At 47.1% G+C, this 17155-nt stretch overlaps 1 protein-coding gene across 14 annotated transcripts in view; it reads left to right on the forward strand.

The window, feature by feature from the left end:
* BTRC (beta-transducin repeat containing E3 ubiquitin protein ligase) overlaps window positions 1-17155 on the forward strand; it is a 144340-nt gene that overhangs the window by 52230 nt on the left and 74955 nt on the right. For 6 of the 14 annotated variants that reach the window (XM_090056462.1, XM_090056464.1, XM_090056466.1 and 3 more), the window contains one exon: window positions 4737-4814. The exons of 5 other annotated variants lie outside the window; for them this stretch is intronic. In XM_090056462.1, coding sequence (XP_089912588.1) covers window positions 4737-4814 — 78 coding nt within the window. Of the gene's footprint in view, window positions 1-4736; window positions 4815-4952; window positions 5082-5778; window positions 5914-17155 lie in introns of all 14 variants that reach the window. 3 more of the 14 variants (XM_090056459.1, XM_090056460.1, XM_090056461.1) reach the window with 1 other exon arrangement.

Genomic DNA, 17155 nt, shown 5'->3' on the forward strand with positions numbered 1-17155 from the left:
ACTGATAAGTAAAAACTCATGCTGCTCTACCTTCTATTGCCTAGGATGAGCCTTAATTGGTTGGAAATGACCTGGATATGGGGGAGCTCTATTAAAGTCCAGGCTGCACATGACAACAAATTTATAATATTTTTTCCAAGGCAGGCAAGTGCTGCCTGTATTGGATGCAGGTGTTAAAGCAGTAGTTGGTTTGAAAGGCCAGTGCGGCACAAGTTCTGGCCTTTGGGAGAGTGACAAGTGTTTTGCCTGCATAAACAAAATATTTTTTCCCCCTGAGGTCCACACACACCTAGTTTCCCTTAAGCTCATCATCTCTGTCAGGTTAATCAATAGGCACCGTATGGCAGAGGGTCAGTAATCAGTGTCATCGTGCCTTTAAATCGTGTTGAAAATTTGCTTAAAGCCTGGGCCAATTAACATCGAGATGATGAATGGATGGGTAGATGGGAAGAGCCTGGCGCTCAGGGGCTTTGTGAGAAGGAGATGCTCAGCTGTTGAGCAGCAGACACCAGCGAATAAAATCAGCCATTCATGTGAGCTCAGTCCACCCACTCTTAATGATAATGTCAATCTAGCAAAATATATACACATTGGAGTTGTCATGAGTTCATAAATCAAAGGAGTTTGTCAAAGGCATTCAGATTAACGAGGCAGCAGCAATAACAAGTCAAATTTGCATAGAGAATTGCCCGAATCTCAGTAAATTATGATCCTGTTTTTCATTTGATTATTTGCTAATGTCTCAAGAGGGAGAATGATTATATTAGCATGCAAAATCTACTCCAGAAGTAGAAATCGGAGGTATAGCAGACCAGCACACGATGACAATTAATCAGTTTCTGCATACTAGCATAAATGCGCAAGGCCCAGAAATGAACTCTTCTTTTTTATTATTATTTCTCCTTGCTACTGATCCAAATGGTTCAGCTTGACAGAGACTTTATATTGCTTTAACAGTGTTCTGAATTGTGCCTGCAGGCAAGACATAGTTATGCAGCTATAACCAACCTATCCATCTGCCAACCAGATTGGAATTCTCCTATCCAAGGCTTCCATTAACCCCTACTGACAGCTCCAAACAGGATTAAGAATTTGAAAGCATAAAAAATAGTCGTGCTCCTTGCATAGACGCACGGTGCTCCCCCACCTCCCCACGTTTGAAAAAGGGCTGTGTCTGTACTGGTTTATAATTGGTGCTGGGCAGCGCGGCACCAGAGACAACCTCCGCTGTTGGGACTTCCACCAGCTCTGTCCAGTGGGTAGCCCCTGACTTATCCATGCACCCATACTTGCTTGGGTAAGCTCTATACAGAGCATAGTGCTTGCCATCACGCGTCCGAGACTTTTCCGGCAGGTCCCGGTTTGTGGTATAACACAGTGTATTCCATGTGGCAGGGGCTGGATGTTAGTCAAAAAATAAAAAATTGTAGTGGTCACTGAGATACAATGTGCCATGGAATTACATCCTGGTAGCTACAGGCTGAATCCAGATGAAGTTGAAAAGGAGCCCCCTATAGCAGACAGCTCCCATTTTAGGGTAGATGAACTACAGAAGGAAAGACAGCCTCTGACGGGAAGGTGAAGGAGGATGCTTAAAGGCTCAAGTGGGTTCAGGAGTCGGGGTGTCTGCCTTCCGTTCCACTGACATTGTGCGACCTTGTGTAGATCCAGTAGCCTCTCTGCATCCTACCTATGAACGTGGCAGTCTGAATCTCTCAGGAGCGCCCTGAGCTTCCTCTGTGAGCTTTAGAGGAAAGTGTGCAATTCCTTGCTATGCCTGTAGAAGATAAGAAGAACAGACCATCTCTTGCACTGGTTTTAGTTTCCCAAGAAGTGGCGATGAAATCCCAGAATTTGCCCCATTTGCAAGAGAGGTGGTGCAGGGGTTTGGCCTGCAGTCTCTCCTCGCCCCTCCACCCTAATAGATGTCTAGTGCCTGCATCAGCCGCAGTCGCTGCGAGCCATCAGTATTTCTATTTAGTTGGTCTAATAAAAGATATCACATCTACCCAAAGAACTTTGCCTGCCAGTATTTCTAATACGCCCCAGCTTAATATCCAGCCACCAGACGCTCCGTTCTAGAGCTGTGCCGCAGAGCGTATTTTGATAGCCGCTAGAGGGTGCCCAGAGCAGTTCCCCTTTTGTCTTCCTCCCTCCCTGGCTCCAGGCATCTCTCATGTCATGCTGAAGCAAAGCTCAGACTGATGCTCCAAAAGATCTGGGTGGGGGGGGTCGCATTGAATTGCTTAGCAAGAGGAAATGCAGGTAGCTGTCCTTTTCCTGACATCTGGTACAGCAAGTCTACCTTTGACACCAAAGGCTGAATGACTCTGAAGCAGATACAGTTACTTCTGAAGTATTCGGAGGCTCATAGTGCACCTGGGTTGATGCTTTCCCTGTCCCTGAGAAATGAGGGGGAGTTCTTAACATCTGTGCTTTGTTTCTTGAGCGTGATCACGCTTTCCAGTCATTCCGTCTTCACCAAGCGGAACTTCCTCGCCGGCAAAAGTGCACGAACAGCGCTCCTCTTTAATAGTCTGCGATTGGAGCTGCTGCGTTGGTGCCGTGGGATGGTGGGGCGCCAAGCTGTGAGCCACCATATGCACTTGGCAGTCTTTGTCTGGTCTTTGTTCAGCCAACCTCTTAGCCTTGCCACCTATAAAGATAATGAATGCAAAAGGGTCCTCTGCTTGCCTTTAACATGAGATGTTCAGCTTCACAAAACGGGGAAAACTTGCTGCGTGGAGATGAGAAGGAATTTCAAAATACGGGCGGATGATGCACTTTCACCGCTGTGTTTCTTGGCTTTTGATGCTTTAAGTCATGGGAGATGCTGGATGGTGGTTGGAGAGGCAAAAAAGTGGCGAGATTTTTCTTTAAAGAATGACGGGGGGGGGGATGATTTTTGAAGTTTGCTATGAGGAGGAAATTGAACATTAAAAAATTCATGTTAAAATAGTTTAAGAAAGAGCTTCCTAAAAATACCTCACCATTATTGCAGAGTCGTTTCTCTTTAATCTCCCCCACCTTCCCCCCCCAGTATTCCTGCATTAATGGCTTGCTAAACTGTACTGACAGGTGCAGAAAAGCAGCCTGCACGCCTCTGCTTCCTTTTTTTCCTTTTTTGCACGCATAGGGTTTTCACCTGGGTTTTCACCGCTCTGTCTGAGCCAGATTTCATATGACTTACTCCTAGCTGAAGCCTTGCATGAAAACTTTCAAAGCCTCGCCTCTTCTAGCAATTTATCAGGCCTGTTTATGATTGATTTCCATTACAAAACCCTGGCTTCAGCATCCCAGATGTCATAGTGCCTTGTGCGTTCTTCATCTTGTAAACTTGCTAGTTGGCTTGCAAACCTTGATTTACCTGGAATCCCTGGGAATGATTTATGCCATCCCGAGAGGTTTTTTTGGTTGTATTTTTTTTCCTTTGTCTTCCCTTTCTTAGAAGACTGCGTGTGCACTTGCCTTGCCTCCTTGGTGATCTCTTCTTCCCCTTCAACAAAGCCACCAACCTTTGAGCTGCCTGGATCCAAATTGCACCTGCAGCAGGCATCTGCTCTGCTGAGGGCTTCCCCGCTGTTCACACTGCTCTCTGCTTGTAGGGTACCAGCTCCTCCTTTCCCTGCAGATGCAGCCCTGAAGTCCATCACTGAGGTGTGAGCTTTTTGAAGCATCTAGTTTGCCAGGAGTACATGAGGAGAGGAGTTCTGGGAGTCCGGGCTGAGTGCGGGTGCAGCCTCTATCATCGAATCCTTTCCTTATCCCGTCTGCATCACCTCTGCCCCCTTGTACAACACCCCCAAACAAATATTTAAGCAGGGCAGAATATCCCAAGCCTGTCCACACTATGGAAACAGAACGAGTGGATGGATCCCTGTGTTCTAGCATCGCTTGTATGGCCAACGTGGGGAATACGCCTCCCACCCCAGTCATTGTTAACTGAACGCGTGCTGAAGGCAGGTCATGTCCTTTGAAAAGCTATCGAGCACCGCTCTATGGCAAGTGTTTGTGGTTTCAGGGTGAGCAGGGCAGAAGTCTCTTGGCGGGTTTTCTGAACCCCAGCCAGGAGCATTCTCTGGAGACACCATAACCCCTCCTTTTCTTTCCTTTCTGTCTCATCTTCCCTACTGGTGGCAGTGGTGTTTAACACTAGAGGATCCCAATCATTTGCTTCTGGAGAGAGGGGGAGATGCATCAGTGATGGGTCTAGCAGTCACAAAATTTCTGATGACCCGATTCACCAAACTGTAAAGGCGTGCCCACGGAAGTAGAGCTTTGGCTGGCCACTGGACTCCACACGATCCATTAACATTCAGCCTACTGTTGAGATTGCATTTTATTAGCAATCTTTTGTTTCTTTTAAAGAAAAAAAGGATTTGTTGAACACCTGCTATTGCAGGGAATTCAGAAACAGATGTTGCTGTACCACATCAGGCCTTCAGTTCACCACCTCTGGCATCCCACTGCCAACAGTGGCCTGGTACGGATTACCTCGGAAAAAGGCCAGAGCAACCAGACTTCTCCACTCTGTCGGCTAAATGGTGCAATGTTGCATCAAGCAGGAAAAATGTTCTCAGCCACAACAAGCCATTTGGCTTACAAGTACAAGTTAGCCTCAGGTGCATGCATGCATAGAATAACCCAGCTTGAGTAGCTGCAATACTCCGTTCCCTTTCCTCCCACAGAATCATACATGGGATAAGAACTGAATTAAAGCTTACTTTCTTTCACAGAATTCCTCTGAGAGAGAAGACTGTAGTAATGACGAGCCCCCTAGGAAGATCATTCCAGAGAAGAATTCACTTAGACAGGTATGCTCTTTAAAAATACAGTAAAACTTTCTAGCTACTTGGATCTTAAGACACTTTGGGAAGCTGCAGCCTGATTTTTAACTGGCAAACATGTCATGCTGAGGCATCTGAAAGTCCTTTCTTTACCTTCCTTGGCAGCATGAGCATGCACAAAACATTGTACCTGGGAAAATCAAGCACACAAGTTGGGCTTTCTTAAATATGAAGAGTGATGACTCTATCGGAGGAAACCAGCCTGCTCTGTGGAGCACTGTCAACTGTGACTTGGTAGCTGAACTTTCTTTACTTGCTATTCATCAAGAACGCTCCAGCCTTGTCTTCTAGTAATCCTCCTTTCTCCTTTACAGTACGCTTTGCCTTCCCATGAGACTTTGCCTCCAAGAATCTCAAGCAGTTAAGCTTCATACCACCCGAGAAAAGTAGATTTTCTTGGAGACACTGTCTGGGCCAATCACCGAAAAATAGCTGTTTTAATTTCCCTCTAAAATAAGTTCCTGTGAATGAAAACCTGGACGGCAGCAGGGAAAACATTTCATGCAATCCCTTTGTATATATAAAAGCTAGTTCCTTTCTGTGTTAGCTTAAGCTCTTTGAAGTAAGAAGTATATCTTCCTCTATGCGTTACTGAACACTATGGTGTTCAAGAAATAAATGCCACAGTGCCTTTTTAAAGAGAGGGAATCCTGAACTCTGTCTTCTTTCCTCATTCCAAAAAAAAGAATGATTTACCTGTTGCAATCAAAAGAGCCATTTTAGGGATTCCCCCATCTTGGCTTAGCAAGAAAGAGAGGCCTTTTAAACTAGCCTCCCTGTACATGAGGTTAATTTTACAGTGTGTATTAAGCACTTTGATGTTATGGTAGTAGGTGCAGTGTAAATACCTTGGTCTGGATAAGGGACCAACCCTTCTAGTCATAGGTGTTTTAAGGAAAATTATTTCATTAAAAAATTCCTCTTTTCCCAGGCCTCAGCAGAAGGGTCTATTCATCCCGTGTCAAATGTACAGCCACCAGAAGTTGGGGTTGTGACTAGAAGAGCAGCCGGCCACAGAATCCGGGGCCCTTCGGCTCTGGTGGACCTGGCAGCTGGTGGCAGGAGGGTGAGCGAGTGCTAATACAGTCCCAGTCATCCCCCCAGCTGCTTTGCCTGTTGGCACTGCTGCAACCCTACCTCCTCTGCCGCTGTCCCCGTGCAGGAGCTGCCACATACCCCAGTTAAAGCTGCCACTGCAGAACATAGCAGTGGCCGTGGCAGCTCTGGGTCTGGCATGGGGCATGTAGCCAGAGCTGTGCAGTGTGACCCCTGCCAGAGCTGCTACCACCGCACACCCCGGGCTCTGGATCCCTGCAAGGAACCCTGCAGCCTGGATCTGGCCTTGGGCTCAAGGTGAGCTTGACACCCCTGCTGTAGATCATGATGCAGCTTCATCCTGTCTTCCATGGTGTGAGGATGCACTCTCCGACCCAGAAGGGACATGAGATTAGCATGTTGCTTTTGTTCATCTGCTTACCTCTTTTTGTTGTTAGCTAGTTCCCTAACCTTCTGCCCTTATCATGGTGTTGCCCCATTTTTCTTCTGTGCAGGAGGTTGCATGGGTGCCAACACCCTTCTTGCAGCTTCGGGATCAGAGTCAGACTTGCCTGTGGTGGACAAAGCTGTATGGGTTCCACCAGAGAATTTCCTAGTTGAGTTCTGCAATCTCAGTTGTAAACAGCCTTTTCCAGTCCGACACAGTGTCCAGGAATAAGAGGAGCAAAAGATTTGTCATCTCCTATTAGGGACTTCCGCATCTCCTACAACCTGCTGGATGCTTAGTCGCAAGCTGTAAGACTGCAATCAGACGATGTATACTTGTAACAAGGATTGAATTCCCTGCTCGTACTGAGAAGCTGAGAAACCAAAGATAATGAGCATCACGGCAGAACATGGAACGTGTGTGGGCCGATGGAACAGAGATGGTTTCCCAAAAGTCTGCTTGTACAAAGAAGTCAGCAAGACCTCACCTTAGATCAGTCCACTCAAAAGCAAGGCTAGATAGCCCACTTCTCCAAAGAGCACAGAATTGGCTGTCTACTTCATCAGATAAATGGGTCCTGAAGGTTAATAGAAGTGATCGGATACCTCCAATACAGGTTGATGGTCTGGAGCCCTCTCCGTAAGATAAAGGCAGGAGTTGCGGTCCATTCTTTTTGTTCCCAACAGGATCAGGAGAGGAAAGGACCTAAGGCTCTTGGGGAAGGGGAGTTGGGAAATGGGGACAGTGCATCATACTCTAGAAGACTGTCTCCGAAGAGGACTTAGCCTCACTAACTCAGGGTAGTGTCTGCATATCTCAGTATGGAGAGCCAACTGTGTGCTCCTTGCAGCAGCCAAGGCCAATCAGTCACAGCATTGAGTTTCCACAGGTTCAGATGCCACAAAGCCAGCGGTGCAGGCAGCAGAAGTCTGGCAAAAAGGAAGCCTTCTAGGAAGATGCTGGATGAATCAGTAAAGCAGCATCTCTAGCTAATCCTCCTGGGATCTATAAGAACAGGCATGAGATCTGATTCTAGTTTGAGATGCTCTTCTGAAGAAGCATGATGGCAGGTGCTACCATTTCTTTTCAATGCTAATCATTTGACCAGTCTCAGGAACTTCAGGCAGGAACCCAGAGCTCTGCCTTTTATTACTGCTGCCAGTGCATATGATCTAAGTGGGGCTGGTCCTCCTCTGAGCAGGGGGTTGGACTAAGATGACCTCCTGAGGTCCCTTCAGCCCTCATTTTCTGTCATTTAAAACCCCTGGCTGTATTCAATCATAGCCTAGTACCTTGGGCGTTGAGAAGATGGCTCTGTAGCAGAGTCGGGTCCTTCTTCCATAAGTCGCAGGGAATTGTTACCGTCCTCTTGACCGAAGCTCTTGTGCCTATGAGAAGATTGATCCACCATAGTGATTCTCAACCAGGGTGTTGGGGGGTGCCATGAGGTGTGAGTGGATAAGTGCAGGCTCCCTGCCTAGCTTCTGCCATGCCCCCTCTACCCAGCCCCTCTGAAAGGAGGTAAACACTGTCATAAATAAATGAGTCATTGCAGCAGGGTGCTGCTCAATTCACAAGTGTTATGGAGTCAATCAAGAGGTGCTTGGTGTTTAAAAAGGCTAAGAACCACTGATCTAACATCTAACGTGTATAGGATTCATGCATAGGGTGGTTTAGTCAAGGATGCTCCTGCCTTGAGCGGAGAGCTGGGCTAATCTGTTCCAGCCCATCTTTCCAATGAACATTTCAGGACCGTGAATATACTTGCCGTCTTAAGCCATTAGTGAGGGCACAAAACTGTCCGAGGCTTTCAGTCTAGGTGCAGCCCAAGGCATGCATAGGTGCAGTTTTATGCCGTTCTCCCCCCCAACATTAAGGCATGGGGAATCGAATGCAGCAATGGCTTGCGTTTGGGAAGGATCGTATGCTTAGGGACCTACTTAATTCACAGTTCAGCAGATTTCGTGGAAATAGCGAAATCCGGGATTGTCCGCAAAATCAACAACAACAAAACCTCAATAAAAATAAAATGCTGGCTCCCCGGTGAGGGAAGGTGCTGGTTGGCGGGGCGGCACGAAGAGCAGCAAACAAGATGGCAGCTGCCCCCTCATCCCTCCTCCCCCCGGGGGCCTCTGCACCAATCAGTGCCGAGGAGCAGGTCCTCCCCACCAGTCAAAATAACAGCAGAATTAGAGCTTTACACCACGATCAACCTGCAAAAATTGATACATCCCCCTGTGATTTAGGTAGATGTATGCTTCTTGCATAAATAGGTAGATTTATGCTTCATCTTTCCATTGCACCATTGTAAAAAGCTGGAGTTTGGGCCCGCACGCGTGGCACAGAGATGTAGCTCCTTGTCGGGAGGATGTTATGTCTGCGGACAGGGTGCTCGTTGTGCTGCCGTTCTTCCCTTCCTCAGCAACACCACTCTTTTCAGATGGCAGGCTTGGAGCTCTGGACCTAGCAAGATGGACCTGCGCGATCAGTCCTTGGCATTCAGTGCTCTTGGCCGAAAGGGACTTGATAAAAGAGGTGCACTTCTAGAGATGTGAACTAAGGTAGGGCAGGTGCCCGGCAAACCTGGACAGGAGTGGGCCATCTCAAGGGTCCGTCGTGGTGGTAGATATGGAGATCGGCACAAAAGATGGAAACAGAAGGAGATGAGAAACATGGCATTGTTGGCTGGGCTGTTACACAGGGCATTGAAGCAAGGATGAGAAGGTTTTACTCTTGAGAGCTGTCTGCTACGGTAAAATAAAACGGAGAGGTGTAAACCGACAGCCTTGGTATAAAAACAGCCCTTGGAAAAAACAATGACAAGTGGCAAAAGTTTTTGGCAACTTTATTTAAGCTAACAAACGAATTTTCACACTGCAAAGTTATAAATTAATTTTAATAGGCTGATCCAGATGGTCCATTTGGAAAATGGATAGCTTGATCTGTTGAAAATTAAACTAAATTTATCTCTCTCATACTTCAAACTGAAGTAAGCGTGAGAAGAGTGCCCATTAAGTCCAGCACATACAGATGGACCGGCAGGTCACACATGGGACTAATCTGATTCATTTTAAAAATAAATGCATGAGTTATTGAATCAGGTTGCTGTCTCCAGCCCTGTGTGTGTGCGTGTGCGCGCAGCCCTTTCAAAGGGACTCACAAATGCTTCAGTGCCTTTTTAACCTGTGTGTTTCCATTTGAATTCAACTTCCTTGCCAAAAAACGTAATTAGTTTTCAGTGCCTATCATTTAGCGCTAGACCCAAATGCTGGATTGATTAGGTCAGGCATTTGTTATTTTAAGGGCTACGTCGCCATCCTTCATTTATGAAGAACATGAGCTCAATAGTCTTGGGGAGCGAGCTGGCCTTTAGAAACTGGGAAGGGGAAGCTCTCTGGGGGCCCCTCAAGCCTTTTAGCTCCTGGGTGTTTTAAACAGAGCCATGAATGCAGATTTGTAAATTTATTGCGGTGCCATCTGTTTTTTTTGCAAGAACCGTATTATTGTTGGCTTGTATCTGTCTATTGTGGTGGTCAGTCCCCAGGAGCTTGCCCCCATCGTCCGAAGGAGAGTGATGAATAGCGGGGGTCAACACGAGTAGGTCACAGGGCAGCTGTCCGGGGCTGCCCTGAACTTGATTACCCCACCGGTTTTTAAAGGCGATAGGCACAATGCAGCTTGTTTAAAAATCTCCCCTCCGTCTCTTGAATGGAGTAATAATGAAGTGCCTTTTGCTGTCAGGGCTCTTTCCGTGGGCGGGCTGTGTGGGGGAAGGCAGTGTCAAAGGTGCCTTGTGGGGAAATGCTGATGGCAGCAGGATTGCTGTAATGCATGTTGTGCCGCAAACCGGACTTCGGCCTCCGCCGTCTTTCTGCAGCGCTTCCAGGTAGAAGGCAGGGGAAAAATCCTCGGCATGGACACCCCCCCCTCGCCCTGCTTCAGCATTTCGGCACAGAATTTGACTGCTGTTGGGATTTAGGATTACATTTGGAAAGCAAATATAGTGCCCACAGCCTGCCATAGGGCCTGTTTTGAAGACAGGATAGGCACCAGTCTGCCCGGAAGAGCTTCACATGCAAGACAAACCACAGCACGGGAAGACAGACAAAAGGACCGGGCAGGGGAAGATGGAGGGCAGCGGCAATCAGACATTTTACTTGTAGCCTGTGCTCAGGCATGTTTCATCCCTCTCCAAATGACCTCCAGCGTGCGTCACAAAGGGAAGTTTTGAAGGCCTGTTTGCAGGCGCTTCCCTTAATCCAGATGAGAAGTTTGCAGTTCCAATTTTCCTCTTCCTGAGCAGCGGATCGGGGCCCTTTCGAATTGCCCTGCTTAATGCATTTCTCCCTCTTAATAATGTGTGCTGGGAAGAAGTTGGGTGCAAAGCCTCATTAAAGTAATAAATACTTAATAGCCTGTTTAAAAAAGGGGGCGGGGGGAGGGGGAGTTTCCCCCCTCCCAAAACTGAATAAAAAGGGATCCATTTCTTTAATGTGCAGCCAACGTTTATCCAGAGCATTAGGGAGGCGCCGGAGCCCGAGTCCCGACAAAAACGGGGCCTCGTGGCACAGAATCCACTGGGTCCTTTCAGCATCCGTGCTAATGGGATCTGTCAGCCTCGCTGCATTTCTGCATTCCTCGGTAATTGAGTAAATTGCCAGCCTTGTCTTACTCCCCCTGCCTTTTGTGCTCGTGTCCACTTACCATCTGAAGAACGTGGGCCGTGATAAATAAAGCCCTGAGCAGGGCTCTTGCCTCTTTGAAAGCAGCATGTTGTCGACCCCCCAGTTATATTTCTTTAAGTGTTTATGTTTTTCTGTATTCTTTCCCCTTGTGCGGCTGGCACCCTGCGGATCCGAAGCCATGAGAGAGGCCAAGAAGCTAACAAAGTGGCTGTCCCCTTGTTAGCTTGTTCTTTTCTTCTTTAAAAAACAAGATGAAAACCATCTGGCTCAGGGCATTACATTTTCCTCCCCTGTGCACCTCTATAGATGAAGAGTTTCACCTGCAGTGAGGGTTTACATTGATTAGGGAGGGCGCCGTAATTCAAGCCTCCATCCACTCCAGTGATACTTTGCCGTCTTTAAAGGTGCTGACCCATTGAGTTAAACTGTCAGGGGAGGATAAAAAAGGAGCTGCATCCCAGGAGGTAACAGCTGCCAGGTTTTCAACACCTTGCGCGCTGCTGGAGAAGTGTCACAAATTGTCAATGGCAAGAAAAATCACTCGGCTGCCATCTTCTCTTAATCGCGAGCCTCGTGAAACGGAAGATTTAAACCTTTGCGGATCCGCCAGTCACTGCCAAAAATAAATAATTGAAAGTCCAGAGGGTTTCTGAGCGCTCATTGCCCCAGAGAGGCTGCAAATCGCCCGCCCAGGTTCAGAGTAACTTGATCGGCTCCGGCTGGGCCCGGCCTGGCTTTGCGCTCTGGAGCGGGCGGGAGGGAAAAGCCACGGCAGCTCAAAAGTCTGACATTAGCGTGTCTACATTTAAAAAAAAAAAAAAGTCTGATTCATAAGCCAGTGAACTGCGAGGAGACATACTGTATTTTGCTCTTTTGAGGGCAATTTGTTTTCAAGCAGCTACCAGATGGCTAAATACCACGACATTTCTTTTTTTCTTTTTTCTTTTTTACAAGAGATCCAGTTTTCCTTGCTCTTTGTTTTCTTTTCTTTTCTTTTCTCTTTTCTTTTTTTTAAAATGCTTTTGACTTTGCTGAATAGCCCTGTGGCGGCATGGTGACATACCCCCCTTTTTCCCTGCTTTGATGGATGAAGGGGGGGGGGTGGATTTTAAGATTTAATGCCAGCTCAAATAACAGGCAGGTTGGAAAGGGGGTTTTGCTGTTTGTTTTAAGTTAGTCATTTTAATTGTACTGAGTAATTAGAAGGTACACACAGCCAAGGGAGCTTTGTTATGGTAATTGCTCAAGGAAACCCACTCCCCATCCACCATTGCCATGTGTTGAGACACTTCTTCCCTCTAGTGGCAATATTAAGGACTCTGCCGTTCGCAGTCGGAAGGTGTAATTGCAATATGACAAACTGCGCTTTTGGGACAGTCCCGTAAGCGCGTTAGCTTTTGGGTTTGGCGAGTGTGAATTTTGCCTTACAACCTTCCCACGGAGACCCCCTTTCCCCCACCCCTGGAAGCCCACTAAGCTGTGGAGAGCCACATTTTAATCTTAAAAAATGTAAATATCTATATCTACGTATGTATATTCATCACAGTGGCTTCTGGGTAATGCTTTGCAGCTTGACTTAATTTTAGTCTCTGGTTTTTTAATTACCCATTTATAAAGATGCTTTTCCATTTGTAGACATTATTTAATACTTTCCAAAGCAGCACCTCATTTGAAATAAATAAATAAAGTGCATTTCTTTTCCGTAGTCCATGTGCAAGACCTTTAAGGGTAATTAATGCAGGTCTCCCAAGACTCTGCAAGCGAGATGAAAGCGATCTTTCCAAATCTGCTGGAGTGATTTGTTTATATATCTTCCCAGTTCTGCTGAATCCTTCGGAGTCTAATAACTTTTTCTTTTTTTTTCTTTTTTTTCTTACCGTTTGGCAATTTGTGCTTAGCTACAAAAGCCCTTGTTCAAAAAGAAGCAGTTTAATAATCTGCTCCCTGAAAATGACTTGGAGGAAGGCTATGGGCTCTGTCTTTTTGCTGTGTTTTTATTAGTGTTATCTTTCTCTGATAAATCATGTAATTATTAACTAGTGGGGAAAAAAATCTTATTGAGCTCCTGGGTTGCAGTGTCTATTAAAAAGAGGAGTTTTGTTCAAAGACTTGGGGATTCTCTGAATTAATGGCCGAAGAAATGGCTTTTCCGCAAGTTGAAATCCATATAAACGCAATTCCACTTTGGGTTCGGTACTTCAGCCGGGCTCGCTGCCTTCATTCCCCATCATTTCGGAGGGGGGGGAAGCGTGAGCTCAAGGAACTCAGGGTCATGGGCTCTAGCTTTAAATAGACAGTCTATCAGACGGAGCCACATAAGCACTGGAAAAAACCCAACTTAAAATACTTATGGAACAAATTCAGCTAAAAACTCAATGTTTAGTGAACTGCAGTCTAGCATCTTGTGGCATTTTAAGCCGTTGGCTGAGAACGAATGCTGCTTTGTGGTCTCCCCTGCTCCTGACATGATTTGGGGCTGCCGTATAGTTGTAGGGTTTTTTTTTTTTTTTCATTAGAGCTTGTTTTGCTATAGGGCTGCTTAACACTCTTCTCAAACGGCTTTTGCAAGGTTAAAGGAATGCAGTTGGTAACAAGTTTGTGTCATTTTAAATATATACCTCCTAGTAAATAAGGAGGAGTCGGGCAATCAATCCCTTTTAGTGTGTTATATGTTTCACCTGACAACTAAACCCTCTATTGATTAGCCATTACTTTGTTAGATAATCCTGTGTCATTGAAGCCACTGTAAAAATTAAACTCTTTAAAATGTTTTACCCTAGCAGCAGTGTGAAAATTGAAAACTTGTTCAGAATTACAGCCAGCTTCCACAAAGAAGGTAGTTTTCAACAAACTGGTTTATGTTTGCATGCTTTATACGCAATATAAAAACATATTAAAGCACTCCAACACAAAGCTATCTGCCTTTGGCATCGAACCAGGCTACCGTTTCAAAGTGCTTCCTATGGCACGGAAACCTGTTATCTCGACGGAGGGCGAGGAAAAACTTGGCCACCTTCAGACGAGATAAGAACTTTAAAGGTGTCCATTTTTAAGGCAATCTGAAAAGTTTTTCCTCTTCCCAGACTTGGGGTCAGCATTTAGTCTCCCAGGCAGCCTTACGAGCTGTAGCACCAAAGCTCAGTTTGAGATAAGATCCAGGCAAAAAACAGATCTGGGAACTGGAGACTTGCGGAAGGAAGGAATACATCCACCCGATATTCGTTGTAACCTGTTAGCATGCATGCGTGCGTGCGCTGTCTGTGACTGAATAACTTTGACTTCTGTATTAATTTAGAAGAGCGCTTGCTTCACCCTTTAAGTTCTAGCTTGAGACCTTCCTGAGCTTGCTGTAGGGCATGTATAAATCTTCACCGGGATTCACTGCTCTTCTTAGAGACTCAAGCATTTTTCATGTTCCTTTTAAGTTTCAGCTCCTTTCACCGTTTTCATGGCAAGACAAAGTGCGGAGGAAGAACTACGTGGCTGATGGTTTAGCACTAACATAGCACATGATATTTTCGAATCACCGTGCAAAGGCTGATCCTCCAAATAGATTTGCAAGGCAGGTAGCTCTATCCCCAACTCATGGGCGGGGAAGCAGAGATGCAGATGTCTTGACAAGGGACAAGGAATCAACTTCTCAAGGGTTTTCCCCTCAAATTACAGGCTGAATCCACTTTGGATGAGGTTTGAGTCGAATAGTCTGGAGCGCAGCGCAGGCAGGCAGTGTCCATACCTCCCCTTACCAGTTAGGTCAGTGCACCTCTAAATCATAATTCATAACACTTGGTTCTCATCTGTCCCCTGAGTAGGAAGCGCTCAGCGTAGCAAACGGATGGTTTTATGGTGTCAGCAAATTTCCTCAGGGAGGTGGAGGCCGTCAAGCTCCTTTATGCTTGAGACCTAATCCCAGGTTTTGTCTAGACCCGTTGTGCTGACCCATGTGACACAGGGCTGTTTGAGAGGATTCATGCACTCCCATCTTTCAGCGTCTCCTTTGGGATCCAGCATTGGAAATTGCCAAGTGCTGCCTGCTCCCCACCCTCTCCCGCCAGGTCTTGGCGTTCTGGCTTGGAGGGATGTTGGCATGAGCCAGAGCATCCTGCAGTCTTGTTGGCGCTTGTTCCTTTCTCAGTTAGGAAGTCCGGAGAAGAGTAGTGGATGAGCACCGTCCGGGGTGGAAAGGTTTATGCACCGAGCTGTGGGCCGTCAGTCTGCACCTGGACTGAGCGTTGGACTCATGAGGGAAGCTGAGCCTGTTCAGCGTGGGGTGGCTGGAAGGGAAGAACCAGATCAAAGGGGGAGGTTGGAGGTTGGCTCTGGTGACTGGCTTGGGAGGAGATGCCAAGGCATCTGGGCCTTTACAGCCTGTGGACTGAGAGTGTCATGGTGTCTTGCAAGTTTGGGGTTGAATGAATAAACTGATACTTTGGAAGGAAGACCTTGAAGGCCCCTGGGTGAGTTGAATGCCCCTGCGTGGCCCCTCCCATCCACTGCCCCCCTCCATGTGTCTTGCAAGGACCTGTGCAGTGTGCAGCCTGCCTTTCTTTGGTTTACCAGGGCATTTCTTTGTAAGGCATCAGAATAAATTGCCTTTCCATAAAGGCAGTTCATTGCTCCCTATTTATCCTCTGGTCCACTATCAAGAGGCTCAGCAGTTCTCGTCACCCATTTCTAACATCTGTAGACAAGCCCCTTTCCTGCTTTCTCGCAGAACCACAGACAGTGAGGGTGGGAAGGGACCTCAGGACGTTGCATCTAGTCCAGCCCCATGCTGAAAGCAGGACCAGCCCCAGCTACATCATCCCATTCTCCTTTGCTGCCCTTTGATTTGGGAAGGAGATGCCTGGTAAACTTCTCCAATATTCCTTTTGCTGCAATGCCTTCAGTGATAGTTCAGTACCTGGTGCGCTGGTGTTGTTTCCTTGTGCTCTTCCTGTTGCTCTGCTGTCCTTTACTTGGATTCTGAGCTCTTGTTCTCTGTTTGTTCCTGACTTAATGTAACAGGGTCCTGATTCATATCTGCAGCTTCTGGGTGCCACAGTCATCCTGTTACCGGTAGACCGAGTGGTATCAAACCGGGCTTGGGAAGAAAAGATCTTTGTTAGGCCCCCTCTACGTGTTACAAGTGTTGCCCAATTAACTGGTTAATTATGCAGCTACCTGGAGACCAGCTACACGTGCAAGATAGTTATCACACAATAAAAAGCTCCCATCAGCTGTAAAGTTAGACCTTGGAACTGTGTACTGAGTTTATAGCTGGTTGCTATCTAGCTCTGATTTGCATGTGCAGCAGGGTCTCCCCTGCAGCTGGGAGTCCCATCAGCTGCTGGGCTTTTCGCTGGAGGGGTGAACCATGCCCAACATAAATACCCGGAGCCTAAGGAACTGAGGCATCTGTCATCCCTGAGGTCCAGGGCTGCTGAAAACCCTGGGACCCCCAGAATTATGGCTGCCTTAATCCCTAGAGCTCCAGGGTATAGGAGGCCCCCCAAGCTGGAGGATTGCTGCAGAGGCAATTCCTCCTACCAGGGGTGTGAGAAACCCTGGGGACACTGATTTCTGGGCCCAGGGGTTTCCTGCACCTCCAGGGCATGGAGAGCATTGCAGCAGTGATGCTCCAGGTCTGGGGGTGCACGATGTGCCCTTCAACTGGGGTGTGTGGGGCTCCCAGCTGCGGGCCCTTGCTTCTTGCTGGTGGCATCAGGCTCCCCCTGCACCAGCATAAGGCACAATGAGATAAAATGCGCAAGCCCCCAACCACACCTCCTGCCATGCACGTGTGTCCTGGCAGGAGATACAATCATGCATTAGATCACATCATGCCTTTACCTGCACATGTAGAGGGGCCTTAGAGACCCGTCTGGTTTAGGATGTCTGAGCTTAAATAGCAAAACCCATCAAACTGCAGCGTGAGCCTTCTTAATTATTCCGTCCATTGCACTTTCCATGCATTATCTCATTCATTTAGTGTGGAGAAGAGAAGACTGCAGGGGGACGTATTAACAGTCTTCAAATACCACAGGGTGATTGTAGAGAGGATGGAGATGGGCTTTTCTCTCTTGACCACAGGGGACAGGACTCAGAGAAGCAGCCTCAAGCCGCAGCAGGGGGAATTCAGGTTGGAGATGAGGAGGAAC

The sequence above is a fragment of the Crocodylus siamensis genome, chromosome 7 (genome assembly GCF_052110815.1).
Source record: "Crocodylus siamensis isolate JL-2025a chromosome 7, ASM5211081v1, whole genome shotgun sequence".
Taxonomy (NCBI): domain Eukaryota; kingdom Metazoa; phylum Chordata; order Crocodylia; family Crocodylidae; genus Crocodylus; species Crocodylus siamensis.